Below are 23,959 nucleotides of genomic sequence, written 5' to 3' on the forward strand. Positions count from 1 at the left end.
ATCATTTTTTTTTTTTTTTTTGCAGGAACTGTTTTCACATGCTCTATAGAATACGTCTACCAAATTAGGTATTCCTCCTGGATGTACAAATAAATTTTATTAATTTTTATATGCATTTTTGCATAAATCATGCAATTTAAGGCTTATTTGCATAGATACAGAGTGTCTGTTTAGATGGAAAACTTCCAATTGTCCTAGGGAACATCTGTGCCAATAGGTCATTTGTACTAAAAATGCAGCGTTTACCCCCTTTAACAAGTCTATTATACATGGTGAAAATCAATAACCTTTAATGGTGTATAATTTACGTCTTTTCGGATGTGATCTTCATCCAATGTTGGTAAGAATATGAAACTTTAAATTTTTGTTTGTGAATCCATGTATGTATGTATGTATACACGTAAATATGTCTGTATCAACTTGCAAGCAATAATATTGTCGACGGTTAACAAAGCGCAGAAGATAAACGATTAGCGGGTATTTTCTGATTACTTTAAGACATTAGCGTAGAGTAAGTGACCTGCGACCCTTTTTTGACTGATATCACGATATGGCAGTCATCAAGTCATCGAAGCCAGTGCAGTCCATAAGAAGATGGAAATGCCACAGTGCAGAAATGCATCACCGTCCAAGCGAGTTTGTCCGTTTGCCGTCTTAGCGCAAAAGAATTATGAGGGACAGTCTTAATACCGGACGCAGCGGGCTGGATTTGTTCCGCAGCCACCGTAGACTGACCCTTGGATTACCCGTAAGACTGATAAATTGATGGACTGGACACATGATGCAGCCACTATATTGATGTCAAATCTATAAACATCGTGTTGTATCGGAATCTTTCTTTCTGTCTGTTTGTTTCGTTTTTATTTTGTTTGTTATTGTAGCCTCCAGTCTCCAGGGAAGTACCTTTCTGCACATCTTTCGACTTTGCAGTGACTATTGTTGAAACTATAGTGAAGTGTGCACAAAAGAGCTGCGACAAGCCAACAAACCCCCACAAGACTCTCGTCGGCAGTCGTTAAGTCTAATCTTTCCCTGAGAGCATCTACATTAAAATTGAATGGCAAAGTCACGTTCAGATCTATTTTGTCAAGAGGGGGGGGGGGGGGGGGGGGGGGAGGAGGTCGTTGAAACGAGAACTGTTCAATGTGAAAGTTAGCCAGAGTAGATAATTATGATATACATGTATACCTTTTCGTAAAAATATGTCAATAATATTGTTTTCTTTTCTTTCTTTGCTGTCTATGCATCACCATTTCATCTCTTGCTTTACATTTTTTTTTGTGCGTACCTATATTATATATATATATATATATATATATATATATATATATATATATATATGTATTATAATGTTCATCTTGGAATTTTCCACGTGTAGGACTTCGAATGTTATGATTATAAAGAAAAATGAATCTCAAATACGCCATCTGTTGTTTGCAAAAACTTATCATTGGCCTAGTATACACTACACTGACGAAGGCCCGAGGCAGGCTGAAAATTTTGTGAATAAAAACCTTCTTGTTGGATCTACAGATGGCGTATTTGAGATTCATTTTTCTTATATATTAGTGTTTATATATATATATATATATATATATATATATATATGAAGAGTTTGTTCGCAAAAACCGATAAGTCCATATTTGCAAAATGGAGATATTTGCGATTAAAGGTCAAGAAAAATAAAGAGAATAATAAGAAAATTTTTACTTCTTTTGACCATAACTTCAAAAATAAACCTTTATATGTAGTGACCAATATATCATTTAAAAGGTATTATTTTGTACTTTATGACAGAGACCATACTTCAAAATCTTCAAAAATGGACTTATCGGTTTTTGCAAACAAACTCTTCATATATATATATATATATATCTATATCTATATCTATATATATATATATATATATATATATATATATATATACATACATATATATATATATATATATATATATATATATATATATATTATATATGTATAACACGTCTACGCAAGAAGATGCCTAAAGGTTCACCGGTGCTTTATTGCTCAATAAAGCAATAAAGCACCAATAAACCTTTAGTCATCTTCTTGTTACATGCTCTGTCATCCGGACATCGAGCACTCTGTACGAGGATAGCCTATCCAAACACAAACACACACACACACACACACACACACACACACATATATATATATATTTATATATATATATATCTATATATATATATATATATATATATATATATATATATATATATATATGAAGAGTTTGTTTGCAAAAACCGATAAGTCCATTTTTGAAGATTTTGAATTACGGTATCTGTCATAAAATACAAAATAATACCTTTTAAATGATATATTGGTCACTACACATAAAGGTACATTTTTGAAATTATGGTCAAAAGAAGCAAAAATTTTCTCATTATTCTCTTTATTTTTCTTGACCTTTAATCGCAAATATCTCCATTTGAACAAATATGGACTTATCGGTTTTTGCAAACAAACTCTTCATATATATATATATGTGACCGCGCATCACAAAACAAACAAAAAGTCACACCCCTTGATTTCATGTCAGGGCTCAAGAAACGAAATATTTCCATATTTTCTGAAAGAACTATTCTTCTTCTACATTATTCTTGAGTTTGGGATCATAAGCTGAATGGGAAAGTGGTTTTTCAGCAGTTTTTCTACAACCCCTCTTTTTGATATAGCGTAGAGTGACCAGAGAGGTCTCTATCCACTTCTTAAAAATTCTGTGCACACTCTTCAATTTCAATTGTAATAACTTTTGAAAGGATAGTGCTACTACTTTGAAAGTTGACATCTATCATAAACAGAATGTGTTAATAGAGCATATTTAATTTCAACTTAATCTGATAATCCCTTCATTGTTGTTGCTACAATGGTTTACATCATGTTTTTTTTTTTTGTCTCATTCATGGCACAGGTAGCAAGGCTTAGTGAAGATTAAGCGCTTGAATAGACGCTGTACTTCAGAGCCTCTTTTCTCAGTTCAAACTTGCCAAAGTGTGTGCTTTCCTTCCAATACTTATATAGGTTGGGACAATCCATTTGTATTGAGTTATATATCATTTTAAAGCTTAGAGTCTGCTTTTTCAGAATATGCCCTAAGCTAGAAATCCATGTCTGGCGAATTTTTGTTGGGTTTTGTGGTGCAGGGTCACATATACAAAGAGAGAGAGAGAGAAAGAGACAGAGAGAGAGAGAGAGAGAGAGAGAGAGGGAGAGAGAGAGAGAGAGAGTCTCCCACGCAATAATTGTAATAATTATTATAAAAAATGTTGCCTACGGTTGCATGTATCAACGAAATGTGTAACAGTGGTTTCTTCTGCAGTACATGTTGACATAGCAATTTCGTGGCATACATTGTGACAAGAGAACAAATTCTGTTCATTTCGAAAACGAGGTAGGCTGACAACCTGCTCCGAGAACCATTTTTGAAGGCTGCAAATCATTAAAACAACAACAACGACAACAACGAGTAGTCACTAAAAAGGAAATAATGTCTGTGAAACAAAATATCATATTTGATTCAACTCTAAAATGAAATTTTGGCCCTTTCATTCTTTATTTTTTCGAAAAGAAAATTTCTTTTCTAAGATTATTAGAAAAGAAAATGATGGTAATTAAATTACCATCTTTTGTGTAGATATCCTAAACATCAGTCATAGATACAATGCATGTCCACCAAGAATACGATGCACTGATGCAAGTGATCAAATGTAGGTCTCAACAGACTGTTAATCCGTAACCTTTTGATTACCACTCTGTATGCGTATCACGTTGAATTATGTAAAGGGAACTGTGCGTTTGGTTTGTCCCCTACGAATGCCACCAGGCCCCGTAAACAAGAACCTACGATGTTCTTCCATAAGAGATATGTCCGCGATCTTTTTTTTTTTTGGTGCTCGATGATCCTCCACACTTTATTTACGTCACGTAGAGCTGACATTAAATTTTAATAGAAAATATATGTAGACGAATTCTGCTACATTATCTTTGCATCACTCTCTTTGAATACACAATGACACGCCTTTGATTCAAGAACTGAGAAGTGATGTTTTTCCGTACAGTTGTGACCTTGTCATGAAAATTTCATGACAATATGATTTAATCATATTTCTTATGTAGCAGCGTCGGCAATGCATTTTTTTTTTTTTAAGTCCTAAACTAATAAATAGTGAAGCTGGTTTTATTGCACGTGCCTTGAAGTCATCATTGTCTTCTGATTCACGTCTGGAGTACAGTCAATACAGTTCCACATATCAAAAATTCAAGTTTGTCCCCATTTTTGATAGCCGGTTATGTCATAACCTAGCCAGCATCAAACATTTTATTATTTCCACGGAGCGCCCTCTGCGACAAAGGCGCGACAGTGCGATGCGTCATGACTTTGGTGGCAGCATTTCCGTGAAGGAATTTGGACGGCTTCCTCTGAGGGCTTTGCCGGGCGCGCGTTTCCTTCCTGCCGTCTTGGACTTTGTCGTTCGACATCACCTCAACTCTTCGCTTCCGCTCCGCGTTTCCTACGTCACTTCCGTGTGCCGTCGTCGCCAGCACCAGTACACCATTTGGCGTGTCGATCTGCATGCCATACAGCGCCTTGAGCTGAACAACAACAACAACAGTAAGTTACAAAAAGAAAGAAAGAAAAAAGGGAGCAGGAAATGGATTAATGTCAAGCGTGCCATGCAGCACCATCGTTCAACAAGGATTGAGCCCATCGATCAATGTATCATGATCTAAGATTTGTGTACACATGGCGCAGTTTGTGTTACGGAAGTAAACATAGCAAACCAGCAGTAATCTCACAGATATTAGTAAATCGCATGCATTACGAGTCACCTGCGCAGACAATATGGGGCTTTACTTCAACATTGCTTTTTAATATTTATAATACGAAAGAAGGTCTCGTTATTCCATTATATTGCCACAGAAACTTTTGAGGAGTGCGTCGTCATGTTTGTGTGAAGTTGAATGTTTTTATTTCGATGAAGGAGTGTGTGATGACACATCCCATTAAGTTTTTCTACCCGCTTTACATACTTGTACCCAAAGTGAGGCTAACATGTTTCACGAAAGAAATGGAAATATCGCCTTGTTCTTTTTCTGTAATCGTTACAATATTTCACGACATTTACAGTTGTGACATTGTCCAATAACGAAACGATACAAATGTTGACTTATACCGAGAACATTTATGGCTCCAGAATATAGCAAACAGAATTTTCATGTGGGACCGTACATATCCCCGCTTCTTCAAGGGGAAAAAAAACACACAAACTTAGACTAGTCATTAAGCCCTTAAATTTGATATTGTCCGAATATATCAGATAACACCAAGTGCAATAATTTCGGTGTATTTACTGTTAATTTCGATGTTTTTGTTTTGTCTGAATTGGAGCTTAGGAATAGTTATCATGTACACAGCGTCACATACAATATTGTGTTTATTTCAATGTGTGTGTGTCGTGCTGTGTTGTGTCGTCGTGTCTACGTTTTAGAATTGTCTTCCATTACTGTCGTAGCGGTATTTTATCTCTTTTTCATTTCTCAGCAAATTGACACATTGACCGATTTTTCCTCCCGTCCATGGGTGTGTTCTTCAAATATACCGTTGACTATGCAATTTTTCGTTTAATATAGGTTTTCCCATCCATTTTTGCACTTTTGTCATTCAATTTCAAAGATTTATCATTCAATTTCGTCCCGAGAAGCAGGTGGAACGCAAATCCTAACTTCAATTTCGTCAATTGTCATTGTAATGCGTTTTTCGTCAAACATTTTCGAAGACATAGCATTCCGAATCGTCAATTGTCGTTCAAATTCGTCCCTCCCGCTGACGGATCGCAGAATGTGAAGATCAAATTCGTCTTTGTTTACACAATTTCATGAATTTTTCATTCAAATTAGTCTGATATTGTCGATTCTTTATTTTGATGGTGAACCAACTTTAAGCCGACATATTTTTACTTTCTCTCGTAAACTGTATCGTTACACATTATTCCCTAACCATTTGCTTGAACAATACACACGAAAAACAAGACTGCAAACGAAAATAATTGAAGGATAAACGACAGTCAAAAGTCATAACCCAGGACAGTATGTCAGTGTTACATTTTGAACTTTAACTCGTAATGTTCAGGTTTTCGCATCATAAAACATTAGCAAAGTTTAAATTTTGTACCCTGGAAAGCAGCAAACATAATTATGTTTTCCATTCTTTGACATTAAACAGGCGACAATTCTACACTTAGATTTTGTCTTTAATTATTTTTGCCTAGAAATCGTTTGTCAGTGTTTTCGTTTGCGAGACGGTATACGTCTGTTTATATCAGTGTGTACTCGGATTGCTTGTGTGTGTGTCTGTATCTGTGGTTCTGTGCTCTGTGTGTGTGTGTGTGTGTGTGGGGGGGGGGGGTACTTGTGTGTATGGTAATTCCTGAATGTAAAATGTGAACGGTTACAGAAAAAAAAAAAAACAATACATGAATGACTGGAAAATCACACCGGGTAGAGATATTAGACGAATTATGAATGAAAATTTAACGAAAATGATTGACAAAAGACGAAATCGATCCTGCTTTTTGAGTGCTGCGAGTGAGACTGACGAATTTGAACGGTAAATGACGAAAATGTATGCCAAAAGACTAAATTGAATGGACTTTATTTGAAAATGAACGACGAAAGACGAATTTGAAAGTAAGTTTGGCCTACTCCCGACATTCCGCGACGAAATTGAAGTAAAAATTTGTGAAATTGAATGAAAAAAGTTTGAAAATGAATGGGAAAACCTATAGTTTATCTTTTGAATTGATTTGATTCATGTGAGTGGGACTGGGAAGGAAGCAAAAAGAACTTGTAATCAAGCAACCCACGAGACCGACAGTTTTAGGTCCCCTCAGAAGACTATGTATGTAGGGTTAAACAGCCTTGTTTTAGGACACACACCTGCTGCAACTAGGGGACCCGAAGCAGGGAGCTGGTGTTTAATGATTTGTGATTTTGTCAACTTAGCCACAGCAGCGCCACATACAAGCGTATTCATAACGATCATAGTACCGATAATTGGAGGTATAAACAAAGTCTAGTCTATACTTTCGTTTATACTTTATTCATTTCGCTGTGTGGTATTTCATGTATCCAAGGCCTTGTTGCATAAAAGTTGAGACCAAACATAAGTCAGTAAATCAAAGAGAAGTCTCTGAATACTAAATTATGATTGGCTGATACCTGATATGTTCGATTTCTGACTTAACGTTTGATTCTATCTTTTATACAACAGGGCCCGGCATCACGCACTTGATTATTACTATAAATTCCTATATATTTAAATTTTTTCCCCGCAAAATCCGAATAGCAAGAAGGTGTCAAATGAAAAACAAACAAACAAACAAACAAACAAACAAACAAACGAACGAACAAAAGAGTCAGTTTACAGTCAATGACCTTTTGGGTTATATTACAAAGATTGGCGTTCTGCGTCCGCTTTGTTTTAAAATCTGGAAATCCATTGTGGCGCATGCCAAAGGTGACACGACATTTCCTCCTGCGACAATTGCTCCAGTCTTATTTTCTCCAAGGACTTAGGGTTAGGATTAGGGTTAAGGTTAGGGTTCTGATAGGGGTTAAGGTTTAGTTTTATATGAGGATTTTGATTATGGTGTTATTTTCGCAGGAGCAAATGTTATGGAACCCATACCCGTACCTTGTTTGTGTCCCGCTCGGCCACCTCAGCCCGCTGGATCGCCTTCCCCAGCTTCACAGCCAGCTCTTCGTTTTCCACGTGAAGCTGCTGCTTCTCAGACCGCAAAACTTTAATCGTTTTCTCCATTTCCGCAGCGCGAGCCATGGCATGCTGGTAGTTCACCTGGGAAATAAACAAGAAGAGAAATTACTGCCGAATGAGAACAATTAATATTTTGGGAGAATGTTTAGCAATGAAATCAAGATGACGGAGAACTTTTATCGTTTTCGACATCTCGACAGCGTTGGCCATGCTGACAGTTTACCTCAGGAAAAAAAATTAAGGTCTTTAAAAAAGAATGTTTAACAGTGAAAGCAATTATCATAGTCAAACGCCGCATTATTTTTTGTATAACGTGATAAGAGTAACAATAACAGTGGTCTTTGCTAGAACTTTGCGCAGCAGCTAATCTTTTCTGCCATCAACCGAATCAAGCAGAGTTCCTCAGTACACAATGCGCTTGTGTATCCATCTTCTTGGCTGTTTGATATTTAGCTGTTGTTGTTAGTTTCATATTCCCCTAATTCTACAGTCATGACATGCTTTACAACAATCCACATTTCTCTGTGACCGCTTAACCAAATCGAATGGGGATTTCTTCAAAATAGAGCTAAAATGTTATATTTTATGAGTTATAATATAATGAGTTATAGTTTCATACCCTGAATTTATATTTAGATTGATGGAATATTTTTAAAGATATCATTGTGGAGGGCCCCGTTGTCATTTTTTTTTTTGACATACTGTACTGGCGGCCTCCATATACCATGGACTATAAAACAACGAGAGATATCAAGCAAGTGTCGATTTCCTTCTGCTCCTGCAACGTTTTCATACTCCAATTTGAACAGCGTTACCAAGGCAACACGAATAGCCTATTGGCGGAACATTACTGATCTTACTGCAGATGGCAACGTAATCAGTGTGCGCAGACTGAGCTGGTTCGCGAAAATCGAAAGTGCAGCTTTTAAGTACCAGTAGTCACTCATGTGCAGGGTTGAGTCTCGCACTAGCAATGAAAGGTCAGTGCACGTTCAAGGGGATTACCGGAAACCAAGTGGTGACCCCTTGCTTTCGACAACCTTGTACGCCCTGTATAGTGCCAGTGGGGATTTAAGGAGCTCGCAGTTAAAGGGTTAACCTCGATGGAGCGAGCCAAAAGTGGAGAGCGGCCATTTGCTCTTTAGAGAGCATCTAGAATGTGAATCATAATGTTGTGCAAACACACGCCCCGAACAAATTACACAACGCACACACACACACACGCACACAAACGCACACACATACACACAAACATACATTCAGACACACACACACACACACACACACAAATAACACACACAAACAAACACATGTATACACCTACCCGCAGTCAAGTGCATGTAATCCCCTTCCACACATGCAAACACACACCCACTGCATGCGACTGCGCAGACTGAAACTTTTTTTTTGGTTTATTTCAGTGTTTGTAGAGAAATCTCGAAAGCGGATATAGGTTATTGGCAAAATATAGTTTCGTCGAAAGGAATTTATAATCTGGCAGAAGCTGTATCTTCTAAATATTACAAACATGATTACTTCCACACATTTAAGAACGATGCCAGGCATAGCGTTTGCTGGAATGTACTATCACACACTTACCTAATATATTACATAGAATCTTTTGCTGCTATGACAAATATTCGGTCAAAAATTCCGTTGACAACATTGTTCTTCTAGGTACTCAGTTCATACTCTACTCGCTCATAGGTTATTCTCATCGCGGTAATATTTACAACTTGTAGGCCAAAACACTTTTGAACTCCGAACCTAGCTTACAGTGCACGAACTACGATCTACCTTTAAAGTTGCGATTCCTAGTCGCAAACATCAAAGAACCGAGTGGGTTGAGAAGCTCTTTAATTGCACGGTTAGAATTCTGACAGGTATTTGGATTCATTACTGGTAATTTGGATCCCAGCAGTGCTTCACACCCTAGTCAGCGAGGGAAAGTGACGTCATCTTCAGTAGATACAGTTAAGGGAATGATAACCAGGACCGCCAACACGAACAACAGGGGTATAGGTCTGGTTATGACACGCTTGGTGCGTTTGCGAGTGGGACAAAAAAAAAAAAGGAAGAAGAAAAAGAAGCCGTTTAATCAGTGAAAACATCTCCAAGTTATTCGTATTTAACATATCATAAAGCGCGGTAATCTCCAAAGCTATACAGGAGAGTGACCTCAAGAAGAGTTGCCTGATGTAGCACAAAATCGTTATGGATATAAGATATTTATAATTTCATACCATGCAGTTCCTAAATCGGCAACTCCATGTGTGTATAGATTTGTGGAATTTATTGTGGTCCTTGAACAGAGAAACAAAGGCTCTAAAAATCTTTAACAAATTACACTGAACAGTGTTGATGTCAAAAGAGCCTCAAATATTTCAGAAATGTAGCGATGTAATTCCATTACCGCTTTTTAACAAGTTCACTTGGGTAGAATCTATGCATGCCTTCTTTTGTTCTGCTTCCTTGAGCCTTAACTCACGCATTCTTATGGTTAATCTGCGATGTCATCATACGTGTTCATTATACACAGAATTTATTATAGATTTTGAAACACTCTTATTCCTCATCACAATCACTATAAATTCTGAAACTCTGTACTCAATATGACTAATTAATATAGTTGTGCTGATGTAAAAGTCTGAAAATCATCCGGAGGCCTCCTTTAACGCTCGACATGAGTATTAGTGCAAAGAAATCCACCGATGATAAAAGATTGTCAAAGTGAGTAGCTCATGCAGCGCGTGACATGAATCGCTATTCACCTGTCAAATGGCCCCTACTATGAGCTTGAAAGGTCACATGTAAAATCCAAATGTGAAAGTCAAATGTAATTCCTAAATGCCGGATTTTATGTCAAGTTGAAGCCGGTCTAAGGAGAGATATTACATGATAACGTAAATAATATTGTGATCTCCCCTAAGGCTCATCACGTGCGGATTATGAAAATATTGTATACCGAGTATTACTGATGCGAAAGTCAGATAAGCCGGTACATCCTTTTCAAAGCATGCCTATAGATTTGTACTATTTTTAGAAACATTTTTTTTTTTTGTCAGATTGAGCGGAAATTCTCTGTTAGGCCACAATAATGCACCGTAGTTGGTACAAGAGTGATATTGATTTGTATCGCTATAGAGCGATGTGTGTGTGTGTGTGTGTGTGTGTGTATGTGTGTGTGTGTGTGTGTGTGTGTATGTGTGTGTGTGTGTGTGTTTGTTTGTGTGTCGGGGTGGGGTAGAAATAAAATTAAGTCTTGATTAAAGCAGTAAAAAAAAAATGAAAATAGCCAAACCAATAATAGGAACAGGGAGTCCCGTGACAAAGATTGCTAACCATTTTCCTGTAACAAGAAATCAACACACATAATGATAATTACTGCCACCAATACTTTAAAATAAGTCCTAGAATTTAAACTTAAGTCCAAAAAGTCAGACGTAAGTCCAAAATGTTTTTGATCCGAACATCTCTTATCCAACAGGGTTATAGTTTCGGTCACACGTTATACAGTGTTTCTTTGATATTTATGTTGAACTCACATTTTCAGCTTTTCAGTTTTTTTGTTCATCTGAGAGAGTCTTGTATGTGTAAATGTTATATCAGCCTTTGCCAGTCCCGGGAGACACAAGATTCGTAGCGACATTGTCGTGAAGATGTGGTTTAGCGTCAGTAGCAACCACCTGCATGGGGGTGGGGGTGGGGGGTCTGACGTATAGAGGATGAACCCAGAGAACCTTGAAGTGATAATTCTTGTTGGAATATGTTTATATCTTAACATTGACATCAAGCTTTAATGTGACCCTTATTTGACTGGAAAAAAAAAATCCGGCCTAATGTCACAAGGAGACACATCGCGCATTTTAAAGGAATTTTCGAAAAACACAAAAGTGATGAGGATATTTGCCGATTACACACCGTGCTGAAAACAAAAATAACAGCGACAAAATCAAACTGTTAGCTCGTACGTAGCTTCGTGCTCAGGCAACTTATCGTGATTTAAAAATCGATTTTTTTTTTTTTTTTTAATGTATACGGAGGCTAAATGCTACTGATGCTGTTTCAAGTTACAACAACAACAACAACAACAACAACAACAACAACAACAACAACCAAGCTCTTCTTAATTTCCGCCACTCAAATCGGGATCAATTGCAAAGTCGACTTTTTGGATATCATGAATTATTGATGCCATACGCGCTTTATGTAAGACGAGCGAGTACGAAAAAATGGGTAGGGAATTCTCTGCCTCGAACACAAATGGTAATGATAATGATAATAATAATATATAATGATAATGATAATGATAAAATCTCTGTCTTTTGCAACAAGGCTATCAACATCCAGAACCAAAAGCGATCTCGGTTAGTTTCTCTTTTTTTGTTTTCTTCGTGTCAAGCGACAGATACAAAACACAAATCGAATTTCATATTCACAATGTATGAGATTAACCGCACCGGGGAATTTTAAACAAGAACGCCCGCGGTTTCTTTCGAGTAGGTTGTTTGAGCTGAACTTCACCAACAACTGTCTTTGTCATATCTAAACAATGATAATTGTGCGGTGTCTTGCAAATTAAGGTTACTAAACCGTATGATATCCATTATCCCATATGGTAACCAGCATACGTTGAGAGCGCGTATCATATTTTCAGTGTGAATGAAATTATGAAAACCCACAAGTTGAATATTTGATGCTCCCTTTGCGCTCAGATTTCGGAACACTGACGTTATGCATGAATGAACGTAATGTTTTAATCATGCGCTGAAAGTGTTATAAGTCATTCCCCACGTGGAATGCTCAACGAACATGAATCGACATTGCGGCGCCTTCGAATTCCGCTCATGGGATTAGATACCCCCTGATGATTCCCAAATAATTTGGCCAGAAGTTGTATCACAGTTATCTCTATTCGAATATACCTTTGTTATTTTCAGACAAGAAAGGAAAATATGGAAACGGTAGGATAGAAAGAAAAAAAAAAGAGAAAGGAATGAATGAAAAAGAAAGATATAGAGAGAAACTAGAAACGTCGCTTTGGCGACTGGTATGCCTCCGCCATAATGCATGATTTTCCCAATAGGTCTAGATAGTACATGTGGACAATGTGTGATTACATTTTCACAAAATTGGCAAAATATTGAAATGACAAGTTTGTCACAAATGTGTTGAATGTTCACCTTCCTTGACCTAGGTTTAATTGGATGAATAGGAGAGCATGTATCTAGGGATTTAAGGACTTTAACTTGACTTTGACCCATTCATACATTTAGGCATTGACTTGAGTAATTTTCAAGGTACAGGTGTGGAGAAAAGTGCAATTTCTGAATTGAATAGTAAATTGTTACCATTTTCATCTGGCCCTTCACCCTAAAATTCATAAGATAATCACTTTCAGGTAGAACATGCATAATATGTACTAAGTTTCAAGATAACTTGAGCCACTTCCGAGATATGGAGGAAAAAGTTAGTTCAGCACTTTCACTTGATCTTTGACCTTTTGACCTTTGAGGCAAAAAAAGAAGAAAAAAAAAACTTTCCAGAGAATTTCTATTAGGTTACACATGTATGCATACACAAAGTGTAAAAAAAAAAAAAAACCCTGCTGGCATTGCATGATAGGAGGGAAATAGTAAAATTTTGAAGTGTTGCACTTGACCTTTGACCCCTGACCTTTGACCCCATGAACCCTACATTCTCTAGATAATCACTTCCAGTCAGTATATGTATATACTATGTTCCATGAAGATACCTTGAACAATTTTCCAAGGTATGGAGAAAAAAAAAGAAGTTTTAATATTTTTACTTGACCTTTTGACCTTTGACCTCATGACTCAAACTTTCACCAGAGAATCTTAATTGGGTAATACATGTATACACTAAGTTTCAAGAAAATATCTTCAGGCATTCAATAGATATGGTGGAAATAGTTAAATTTTATGTATTTGACCCAGACCTTTTGACCTTTGATCTCATGACCCAAACTTTCACCAGAGAATCTTGATTGGGTAATACATATACACTAAGTTTCAAGAAAATATCTTCAGGCATTCAATAGATATGGTGGAAATAGTGAAATTTTATGTATTTGACCCTGACCTTTTGACCTTTGACCTTTGACCTCATGACCCAAACTTTCACCAGAGAATCTTAATTGGGTAATACATGTATACATTAAGTTTCAAGAAAATATCTTCAGGCATTCAATAGATATGGTGGAAATAGTGAAATTTTATGTATTTGACCTTGACCTTTTGACCTTTGACCTTGAGCATGTGCACCCAAAAGTTGATAGGCACAACTTCACCCCCTAATACACATACATGCCAAGTTTCATTAGGATACCTCAACAGGTTTTGATAGTTACCTTGTCCACAAAATTCATTACGGACGGACGGACGGACGGAAGGACGGACGGACGGACGGACAACCCGAAAACATAATGCCTCCGGCACCACTTCGTGGCGGAGGCATAAAAATAACTTCGTGCTTCACTGCCCGAAATTATGAATCATTAAATAAATGGAGTTATATCTATAGTGGTCTACATCATTACTGTTTGGGGGTGTGCCACTGACTACGGTATACATGTAATTATTATATAGTTGAACAAGTTATTCAACTTTATTTTTTTTTTCTACGCTCGTCAAATTTTGCTGCTCACTTTACATTGTTTTACACGTAGGGCTGGTTTAAAATGATGTAGCCTGATGAAAATAATACTCCCTAACGTCAGCCGACGTAAAGATAAGGGGGTGGGGTGGGAGGTAGTTGCAATGCAAAGTTGGCCGATTTTCTGAAATAGTATTCAAGAAGTTGACCTACTTGCTGATTATAGTTCTGTTATATTTTAAGACATGCTGCTCCAGTATAAGTAATATCTATAACTGTTATCTGTAATTATGCCTTGGAATGAAGAACTTTCCTCGCCATTGAAGAGGTATTAAAATGTGTCTTCAAATATAAGTGTGAGAAAAAAAGAACATCACGCAACTAATTTCTCTTGAAAAGCGATGGCACAGGCAAATCATCATCATCAGCAGCTACAAAAAACAACAGCATTGAAAGTCTTGCCTTTCACTCGTGGCTGCATGAACTTCTTCACAGAAAAAGAAAAGCGAAGAACATTGAACATTGTACTGACTAAGCATGAACTTTATTTCCGAGAGTTTTGAGTAACTCCACCACGGCCAGACCTGTTTTCAGACTCTCCTTCACTCTGACGCATCACCTTGATCCTTTTTGAAATGATTAGGAAATAATTCCCCTACCAAGTTGTATTTCCCGACTATTTCCGAAAAGGTTTTTGTTGGACCAGACAGACCCGTGCTTTTCATCTGTGCAGGCCTTTATATTCATTGAGTCACATAGGCCTCTATTTATGTCTGAATGTACTTCGCAATTATTCGTTCATTTTTAGGTGTTTAAAATGTACGTTTTATCATTCACTTTTCGCGTGTTCCAATTTGTGCGCTTAATATCTAACTTTTGATCTGTTTGTCTAGTTGTTACGTATGATATTAGGTTAAGTTCTTCCAAAAGACTCGATATTGTCAGTTGATATTTTATGGTATATAATCGACTAAAAGGAACACATACTTCAACCTTTAAACCACAGGCAGATTGCTAAGTTCCGCTTGTGCTAAAGACGAACACGCGCAAACCCTTAATTGACGCTCAAGTCTGTCTTTCAAGCTTTCGATTGCAATTCATTTACTCAACTTGTCACTTAACTAGAATGTTTAGTGATACTAAGAAAAGTTCGACATTTCAAATTGGCTGCAACTCCGTCCTTTGATAAACTGTACGAAAGAATGTGAAATTGTGATTACAGTTTGAAACTCGCAGTCATCAAACTTGGTCATTGTCTTTCTTACTTCATTAGTGAAACTGCTGCAGTCTAAATTCAAGAAATGACCACGATAAGTGAACAATGCGATTCTTGGCTCTTAAATCTCGAGGAAGTAATTAAAAAAAAAGTGCGAGGATCGCTCGAGGTACAGATTCGTGCAACGTTGATCTTGAAAGCCATTAGATAATCTTTCGCAGAGGAAGTTGTTACGATTGCTCTGTACGGCTCACGTTGGAGAGGATTTCCACTTAGGCGAAGAAGAAAGAGATGTCTGAGATTATACTTGCCTGCTGTAACTTATTTAAATTGGTTTAAGAGCATCTTTTGTCTCCCATGGCCAGCCGGATTTAAATAAATTATAATTGACCCCCTCCCTCATTTTAAGGCCCCGTGACCATCATATTTTAGTGTCGCTTTGTACAAGACGATACGATACTCAGTAATTAATAACTTGTGCCATTTTCCATTTTCCATAATTATCTATCCATTCGACAAAGCGAGAGATTGTTCAAAGGAACATTGATCACCTCCTGTTGATAGGGAAGTATGGAATAACAGATGTTAGTGGCTACAAAATTTTAAGATCAGGCTGATACTGATTAAAGCAGAAGTAAATTGAGGTGTTAAGTGCGATGCTTTCAACAAGCAGAAGATTTTGCATTCGATCATGGGGTAGACGTGACGATACTGATCACCGATATGCGCGGCGGTCCATCACAAATTCTCGAATTTAGTCTCCGTTTACAGAGTTTCCCCCTGAATATTTTCATTTTCATTCGAACAGTTTTATATTCAACACGAACTACATTTCCCTCGGGGGTGACTCTCGATTTGATTTATTAACCTGTTTTACAAACTAGTTCAGCATATTATATGCAGCGAGTACTACTTTTTTGTTTTGTTTTGGTGACATGAAAGGCAACTTCAACGTTTCTAATAGGAGTCAAGGGACTGATAGAAGAAAATACATGATGACAAATATGAAGCCAGCTAAGGTGATTAAGGGATTCTCAGGACATTAATTACAGTCACGATGTTCGAAGCACGACACGTCAAAAAAGATACGGTGCGTTTACTGCTACTCATCCATATTATTACTGTCGTCAATGTGTTTCCGTCATAAATGTTAATGCTTGCTCTAGTTTTGATTTGCTTTGCTTATTTTTCCTTTCACGTATTCTGCACTTTTGCCCTCGTCCATTTCTTTTAGTTTTTGTTTTGCGAATTCTATACACACAACCAAACTTTTGGATCGTAGGCCTATATAGTTATCGAAAACACAGCGTTACCAAATCAATATCACAAAACAATTCGTGATTCAAATTCATTAAATTCTTCCGTCGTGATGTTTTCATTGCAACTGACTGACAAATTGCCCTACATCGACGTAAATAAGCACTGAAATGATCAGTGTTTTAGTAGTAGCTCATGATCTTTTATCATGGCTACTACTAAAACGCTGATCAATAAGCCAGTTCGGAGTTAGCTCATGGGTACATTGGTACGAATGACCTTTCTTTTTTCTCAGTTGGTTAGGGGCACTTCACTCGTTTTCATACACCGGACATAATGCATATAAGTTTTACGTAACAATTTATGGGATTCATCAATCCTGTTCAAACAAAGAATAAACTTGCGAAGACCAGATGAGCAGAATGATCTGTCAATTACACTTGAGAAAGCGTCCATTTCATTATTTTGCATTGGATGTATTGACAATCTCTTTTTATTGATATTGCCAAATACCACTTTTGCTGTCAGGTGGATGTACTGGCAAGCGGCATTTATAAGGATTATATGAATAATCATTACAATTCCATCACAGATGCTTATCCGAGTGAATTTAAAAACCAACATGCATGTTGGTCCGAATGACCTTGTTTCTGCTCATGCGCAAAGTGGAACTCCGAACTGGCTTATTCAGTGCTTATTTACGTCGATCATGGGCTACTACTAAAACACTGATCAATTCAGTGCTTATTTACGTCGATGTAGGGCAATTTGTCAATCAGTTGCAACAACTCGTGATATCTGACAAGTTATGGAATTAGGTTTGGACATGACTTAATGTGATTATCCTTCGCGGTGATATGTAATATTTTGGACGTGGTACGGAGTATGTGACCTCTCAGCATAGTCGAGGAGGGACTAAAGTCTTACAATTTCAAGAGGTAATTTACTCGTTTGGGTGTATCAAAACTCTCAGCCTCGTTTCCGGAAACCTGATCGCGTGTAATCTACGGGGTGTATTATCTAGCCCCTATACCCCACGAAAAGCGTGACATGGCATTAAATCTCGTATCCTTTTATCTGTTTGCACGGTAATACAATCCTGGGAAAATAGAAAAATAAGAACACAGCAGGCGATTCGGAGAAATGCATATTCTTCTGTAATATTGCTTCTTTTGAAGGCATAGATATCAAATGTCATCTGTTAAAGACTTGCCGAAACAATGCTTTATCATTGATATCACTTGACAACACAGGTAACAACCGTCATCATGGCGATCTAAATGCTTAAACTCATAATGATCATGCCATAATGTCCCCCCAAACATTACAATGAAAATTTCTGCAACGACAACTTTAGAAAAAGTGAATCAACCAAAGTGCAATCTCAAGGTATGAAACTATAACTTATAACCAAAATCTTACAGAAAACCCCATTCGATTGCTCATCACAGAGAAATGGGAATCTTTTTCGAGCATGTCAAGAATCCCTTCCCTCCAAGTTTAGTCCCCTGTGTTATGGATGCCAACAACATCCAAGTGCTAATCTTGGAAGAAACGAACCCATGACCTGCTTTACAACGATTTACATTTTTATGTGACCACTTTAACCAAATTGAAATGGGGTTTCTGCCTGATGTAGGTAAGACTCTATACAGAGATATAGTTTCATAACTTGAAAACACTGAAAGATTGTTTAGTCACTTTGAAAGTTATCAATGCAAAATCCAATTGTAACTTTTTTTGGACGTAACACTGTATAACAATAACATTGCAAATCATGATCAGTACGTCAGTAGGTCATTATCATGATTATCACTACCACTTTTACTATCATAAGTATTACATTTTCTCAACAATGAATTATTATGTCTACTATAGATGCAACCACTTCCACATTTCCACACAATAGTGTATGATAACAATTATTCTTTGTTTACCTCACAGTTTCGATCGGTCTTTTGATATCGCTGGTTTTTTGTTATTATTTCAACTTTTCATCTTTCAATGTAATGTTAATCTCTCTATATTTTCAATCATTTTACTGTTGTGTAATTACGAATTGTTTCTGGACTGCTCATGTACATGTGGTGACACAACGAGAGTAGCATGTCTTCCCCCCCCCCCTTTTCTGAGATGGTCCGATTTTTTTTTTTTAATCGAAAGCCCACTATGTGCTTTCCGAATATTTCAGCATTCGCCGACTCAACATGTTAGTGATCGAAAAAAAAAATCCCCTGAAAGTCTTCTTTTTTTTTCTCTCGAACTGTTCCGTTTACATAGGTACTATGTTGAAACAACATGATCTAATTAAAAATGAAGGTTTGCCAGAACGTTTGCCAATAATCTCTCTCTCTCTCTCTGGCTTTGAAATAAAAAGAAATGACAATTTGGTCCTGTTTATCGCCCAAATTAAGGGGAGAGATTGATAGTCATGCGTTCACCGAGGCATCTTATTACATTATTTGACAAACGTTATGTTCACACCCATTATATTACAATAGGTTTAGACTGTATGGAAATGTGCCAAGATTTGGCTTAGGAATCAATTGCCAAAAGCATGCAACTTCCAGAAAATAGCACATTTTCCAATCCAATTTGATTGATATGATCATATTATTAGCGACAGGAAATCATTAAACGAAAATGAATCATCCAAACTGCAGGCCTGGCATAGAAACCGTTGGCGCTGTTACCATGGTAACGGAATATCAAAGTCATCGGTAAATCTACAGAAACACCGACTTACCATGACGTCACCTATCACGGTTTCCATGTGACTGATGATTTCAAACTGATTATCAAACAGCATGGAATACCGTGACAAGCTCATAACAATGCGAAATCAGTGATGGCTAGTTAGACTTAGCGATGTCACATGAATCGTTCCAAATTTAGCATCAGTAAGCTAAAAGAAAGCAATCTTTACATGGAAGAATCCCCCCCCCCCCGAAAAAACAAGAAAAAAGAAACAGCAGGCTACAACAGAAACTACAGTTACTATTTTGAAAATTCTAATCCAGACCCCATGTTCAACCATGATTTGACAAGTGGTGGTTGGAAAGATGTAAGCAAGCAGGTTGGTGTTCTGTTTCCTCGTAGTACCATAATTACAGCTGCTTGGTGCTTCCATGAAGTAATAGGCCTAGCAGTGACTGTCTTTTTGCATGAAACACGAGAAGGCGATCTCATGGCATGCTGGGACTCTTACTACTAATAGATAAATCTTCACCATGGGCGGATCCAGGAATTCAGTAAAGGGGAGGAGCCATTACAAAAATAAAGGGGGCGCACGCCCTTCTCCGTTTTTTTTTTATTTTTTTTTTTTATTGATTGTTATTTCTTTTGTTTCGACAAAAAAATAAAGAGGGGGCGCCCCCCGATCCGCCACTGTTTACTATATAAATAACCGTTCTTCTGTAAGGAATTGTTAGAAATGTACCCTTCATACAAAATCGTGCGATGGGTTTTACGACTTCACAATGTTGATTTTAGAAAGCCATCGTCACAGAGAAAGAGAGAGAGAGAGAAAGAGAAGGGGGGGGGGTGGATGGAGAACTCATATTAAGGTATAAGAATGATTACTTGAAATTTCTATTTTCAAATTAATGATCGAGTTATGAGGAGTAATGTGTGACTTGACTTGACTTGAATTGAATTGATATTGAATTGAATTGAATTGAATTGAATTGAATTGAATTGAATTGAATTGAATTGAATTGAATTGAATTGAAATGTTTGACTTAAATACCCAAAAGGCTGTGAGTGACCGCTTTTGCGGAAGCATGTGGGACGGTGTTGATGAAAGTATATTCATGATTACGGAATTAATTCTCCTATTGTTCTCATCAACTAGAAATAATCGAGATTATAAAAATTGATGTATGGAATTACCGACAACAGTGATAACAATATCTTTACCAGGTATGCCCACTAATCTCCTGGCATTCACACCTACCGAGCTTGCTCAATTTGAAGCAATTTTGTAATAAGCAAACTCAAATCAAATTTGTAATAAGCAAACTCAAATCAAATTTGTAATTATGCAAATTTGTCGTGTGAATGGAAACTGGAATCGCGGATGGTGATTTGAAGCTTAATTACAATTAAGGAATAATAGGAACAAGGTGTTCTTATATAACTTACTGATTGTTCCAGCATGATTATTAAGTCTGTTAGCAGCCATCATACAGACTTTTGAAATCACCACGACCAATATCTTCTATTCCCTTTCTTGCTATACAGGAGAACAGGTGGATACGCATAATGATTGAGTCCCCTTTTCCAATACTTGGAAAACAATGCAATCTATACACGAGTGCAGTTTCGGTGCATATTTTCGAAGTTGTCACAGCGCATCAATTAGATCACACAACCTTTAAGTGCACAATATCGTCATTCTTCTCTCAGGTGCTCGTTGCTGCGCAATTTTTACAACCATTTTGACAAGTGCAGCAGAACGGCTCTCTTGTTTGCATGCTTTCCCCCCTCTAATTTCACATGAAAGCAAAAGCGTGCATGTAGCTAAAAGTGCTCTCGACCTCTTTTTCCACATACTGAATTTTTCTACGACAGTTCTAAGTCGATGTCTTCCGCTTTGCAAAATAAAATGTTTTACATAGACTGTGTCTAATTGTATATGCACATTATAATATATGCGCACGCACAAACTCACCGCGGCCTTGGACGCTTCGGACATGGCATAGTGCACGCGGTCGTCGAGCTCAGTCTTTACTTGCTTGGCTGACTTTCCGGCCTTCTCGCATTCGGTTCGGGTGTCGAGGTACTTCTTGGAGACGAGCTCGAGTTTGGACATCAGCGCCGCCTTCTCGCCTTCGATTTTCTTGACTCGCTTCTCGGCCGATTCGAGCGCAACGTCCAAATTTTCGATCTGCAAAGCAAGACGACACCAGCGACTAGAATTACCGATCATTATCATGGCAGGCGGGATAAGTCCATCGCTACAATAGCAGGACATTACGCTTGTCCACAAGGAAAAACATGTCATAGGATGTACTTGGCATTAATTTCCATGTTGTTACTGTCTTCTTTATCTGCAAGTGTGGTAACGCTTTTGATTTTCTAAAGCTGATTTCGTCTTTTTTTTTTGCGATCAAAAAAGAAATACAGATATATGTATTCTCTTTCTTTTTCATTGAAGCTATATTCAAACTCATGAGCAAAGTTGGTTGTTAGTAGGTCAATTTGTTATCCATGTAATGTCATTATTTAGTCGGTAATATCTAAAGGGCAATTCCTGACCACGTAATCTGAAAAGAAGAAACAAAATCTTGTAAGCATAACAGTGAAAATGTGATCAAAAACCGGATAACAATTATGATTTCGTGAAGTTTAGCTAATTTTTGCCTAACAGTTTTTGACCAGTGTGAATGCGCATTTTGACACTGACTGAGTGAGCAGATGGTGTCATCATCTCACAATTTCTATTGATTATGCAAAACAACATTACGAGAATTTGATTCTACTGCAAAGTGTAAAAACATATCGTTATTACTGGCTGAATAACTTCAAAATATAATAATGATCATTCAGATATTTGACTTTTAAGTATTTGAGATTGGGGCATAATTTCGTTTGAACCCAAAACTTGTTTTTTTGTTTTGTTTTTTACGAATTGTATAGCAAGTTGTGAAGCGGTGACATCATCAACTCACTAATGTGGATATTCATATTGACTTATCAAGAATTACTTTGTGAACATTGTCGAAATTTCATAACTTCTCCAATAATTTATCAGATTTTGATCAAAATTTGTTATAGCTTATTGGTTGGAACCAGGTACGAGCATAAACGCTGGGACCAGGTAATAGGACCAGTTTCCATGGCGACGAATGGCTGAGACATCATACTTCGGTACTTTGTAACGAGAATATTATCTGGTATTATCGAGCAATGAAGGCAGTGTATACCACAGTCCGTTCCAAGTCGGATTTGAGTCCTTTGAGCAGTTTCATGTGACTTGTAGCCATCCCGTTTTTTTTTTTTTTTTTTTTTTTTTTTTTTGTTATAACAAAGTTTGATCCGTACCTTGAACATCAGCTTCTGGCGGGCGCTCTGCAGGGTGTAGTCCACGAACTCGATGCCGGGATTGGATAAGAGGAGAGCCACGCAAAAGAAGCCGAGAATGGCCACGATCATGAAGAGGACAACGATCGCCGAACTGTACTGGAGTCTCGACATCACGCTCGACATCGACCTTGCCTTGCCTGTGCTGGGCTGCCAGACGATGTTGGACAGGGGGCTGCCTCGCCGATTCATCTCTACAATTGAGCCGGTGTTCGAAGTCATGGACGTTTGTTCTGGAAGACGAAATGACAAAGCTATATGACAGTGAGTTAATATATGGACTATTGTATGCAAACAGATTTTCTACAGTGAGAAATGTGTAGGTCAGGTACAGTGCTTTTAAATGACACGCGAGTCCATATTACATACCGTGGTAAACGTTGTTCTGGTACGCGATACTTCAGCAGAATCTACGTTTGTGTGATAACATTTGAACTTCGATAACGTCCTTGCTTAATATTTCGACAATCGTGTGAACGAACAATACGCTATTAACAGAAATGCGTTATCAAATTCATATTCATGACTGTGATTCTATGTATTCAGACACACATCTTCATAGTACTTTATTCGTTTTCCAGAAAGCTGACACAAGCATTCCAGCACAGAAAATACTATTAAATACATGTCAACCAGTTTCTTACGAATATTGTGATAAGTACAAAGATCTAAAATGTATAATTACTAGATTCTTTTGGTCATACTGACAAAAATGCACACACTCACACAAAATCAATTTGGACACAATAAATCTGCCTTATACATTAGCATATATCCCTCATCCTTCTTAAGTTATTACCTTGTAACAGCCTATTCCATTCACCCCGGTTTACAAGTAAATATCTATTACAATGTACTTCAATACTTAAGGATTCAGCTTGCACGCAGCGGTTGTTGCTATATCAGGAGAATCTAAGATAGGTTTACTGGTTTTCTAGAAAAGGCCTTGTTTCTAGATAGACATGAATGTAAATAGTTTTTTTTTTTTT

The 23,959-nt window shown here is 37.3% G+C and overlaps 1 protein-coding gene across 1 annotated transcript; it reads right to left on the reverse strand.

The window, feature by feature from the left end:
* Nucleotides 1-4,217: 4,217 nt before the first annotated feature.
* Nucleotides 4,218-23,162, reverse strand: LOC140230316 (uncharacterized). The gene is made up of 4 exons (XM_072310469.1): nucleotides 22,932-23,162; nucleotides 21,559-21,774; nucleotides 7,718-7,879; nucleotides 4,218-4,617 (listed from the first exon to the last, which is right to left on the reverse strand). Exons 1-4 carry the CDS (start codon nucleotides 23,160-23,162, stop codon nucleotides 4,324-4,326), a joined length of 903 nt encoding a protein of 300 aa, XP_072166570.1. The 3' UTR covers nucleotides 4,218-4,323.
* Between the last annotated feature and the right edge of the window lie 797 nt (nucleotides 23,163-23,959).

This window comes from Diadema setosum, chromosome 7 (assembly GCF_964275005.1).
Source record: "Diadema setosum chromosome 7, eeDiaSeto1, whole genome shotgun sequence".
Taxonomy (NCBI): Eukaryota; Metazoa; Echinodermata; class Echinoidea; order Diadematoida; family Diadematidae; genus Diadema; species Diadema setosum.

Bases quoted from the DNA above. Each gene is read 5' to 3' on its own strand.
- LOC140230316 (XM_072310469.1), bottom strand. From the start codon at position 23,162: ATGAATCGGCGAGGCAGCCCCCTGTCCAACATCGTCTGGCAGCCCAGC. The intron at 21,775-22,931 runs GTACGGATCAAA...CTTGCTTTGCAG, and splicing joins GCCAGAAGCTGATGTTCAAG to ATCGAAAATTTGGACGTTGC. The intron at 4,618-7,717 runs GTACGGGTATGG...GTTGTTGTTCAG, and splicing joins CCGAGCGGGACACAAACAAG to CTCAAGGCGCTGTATGGCAT.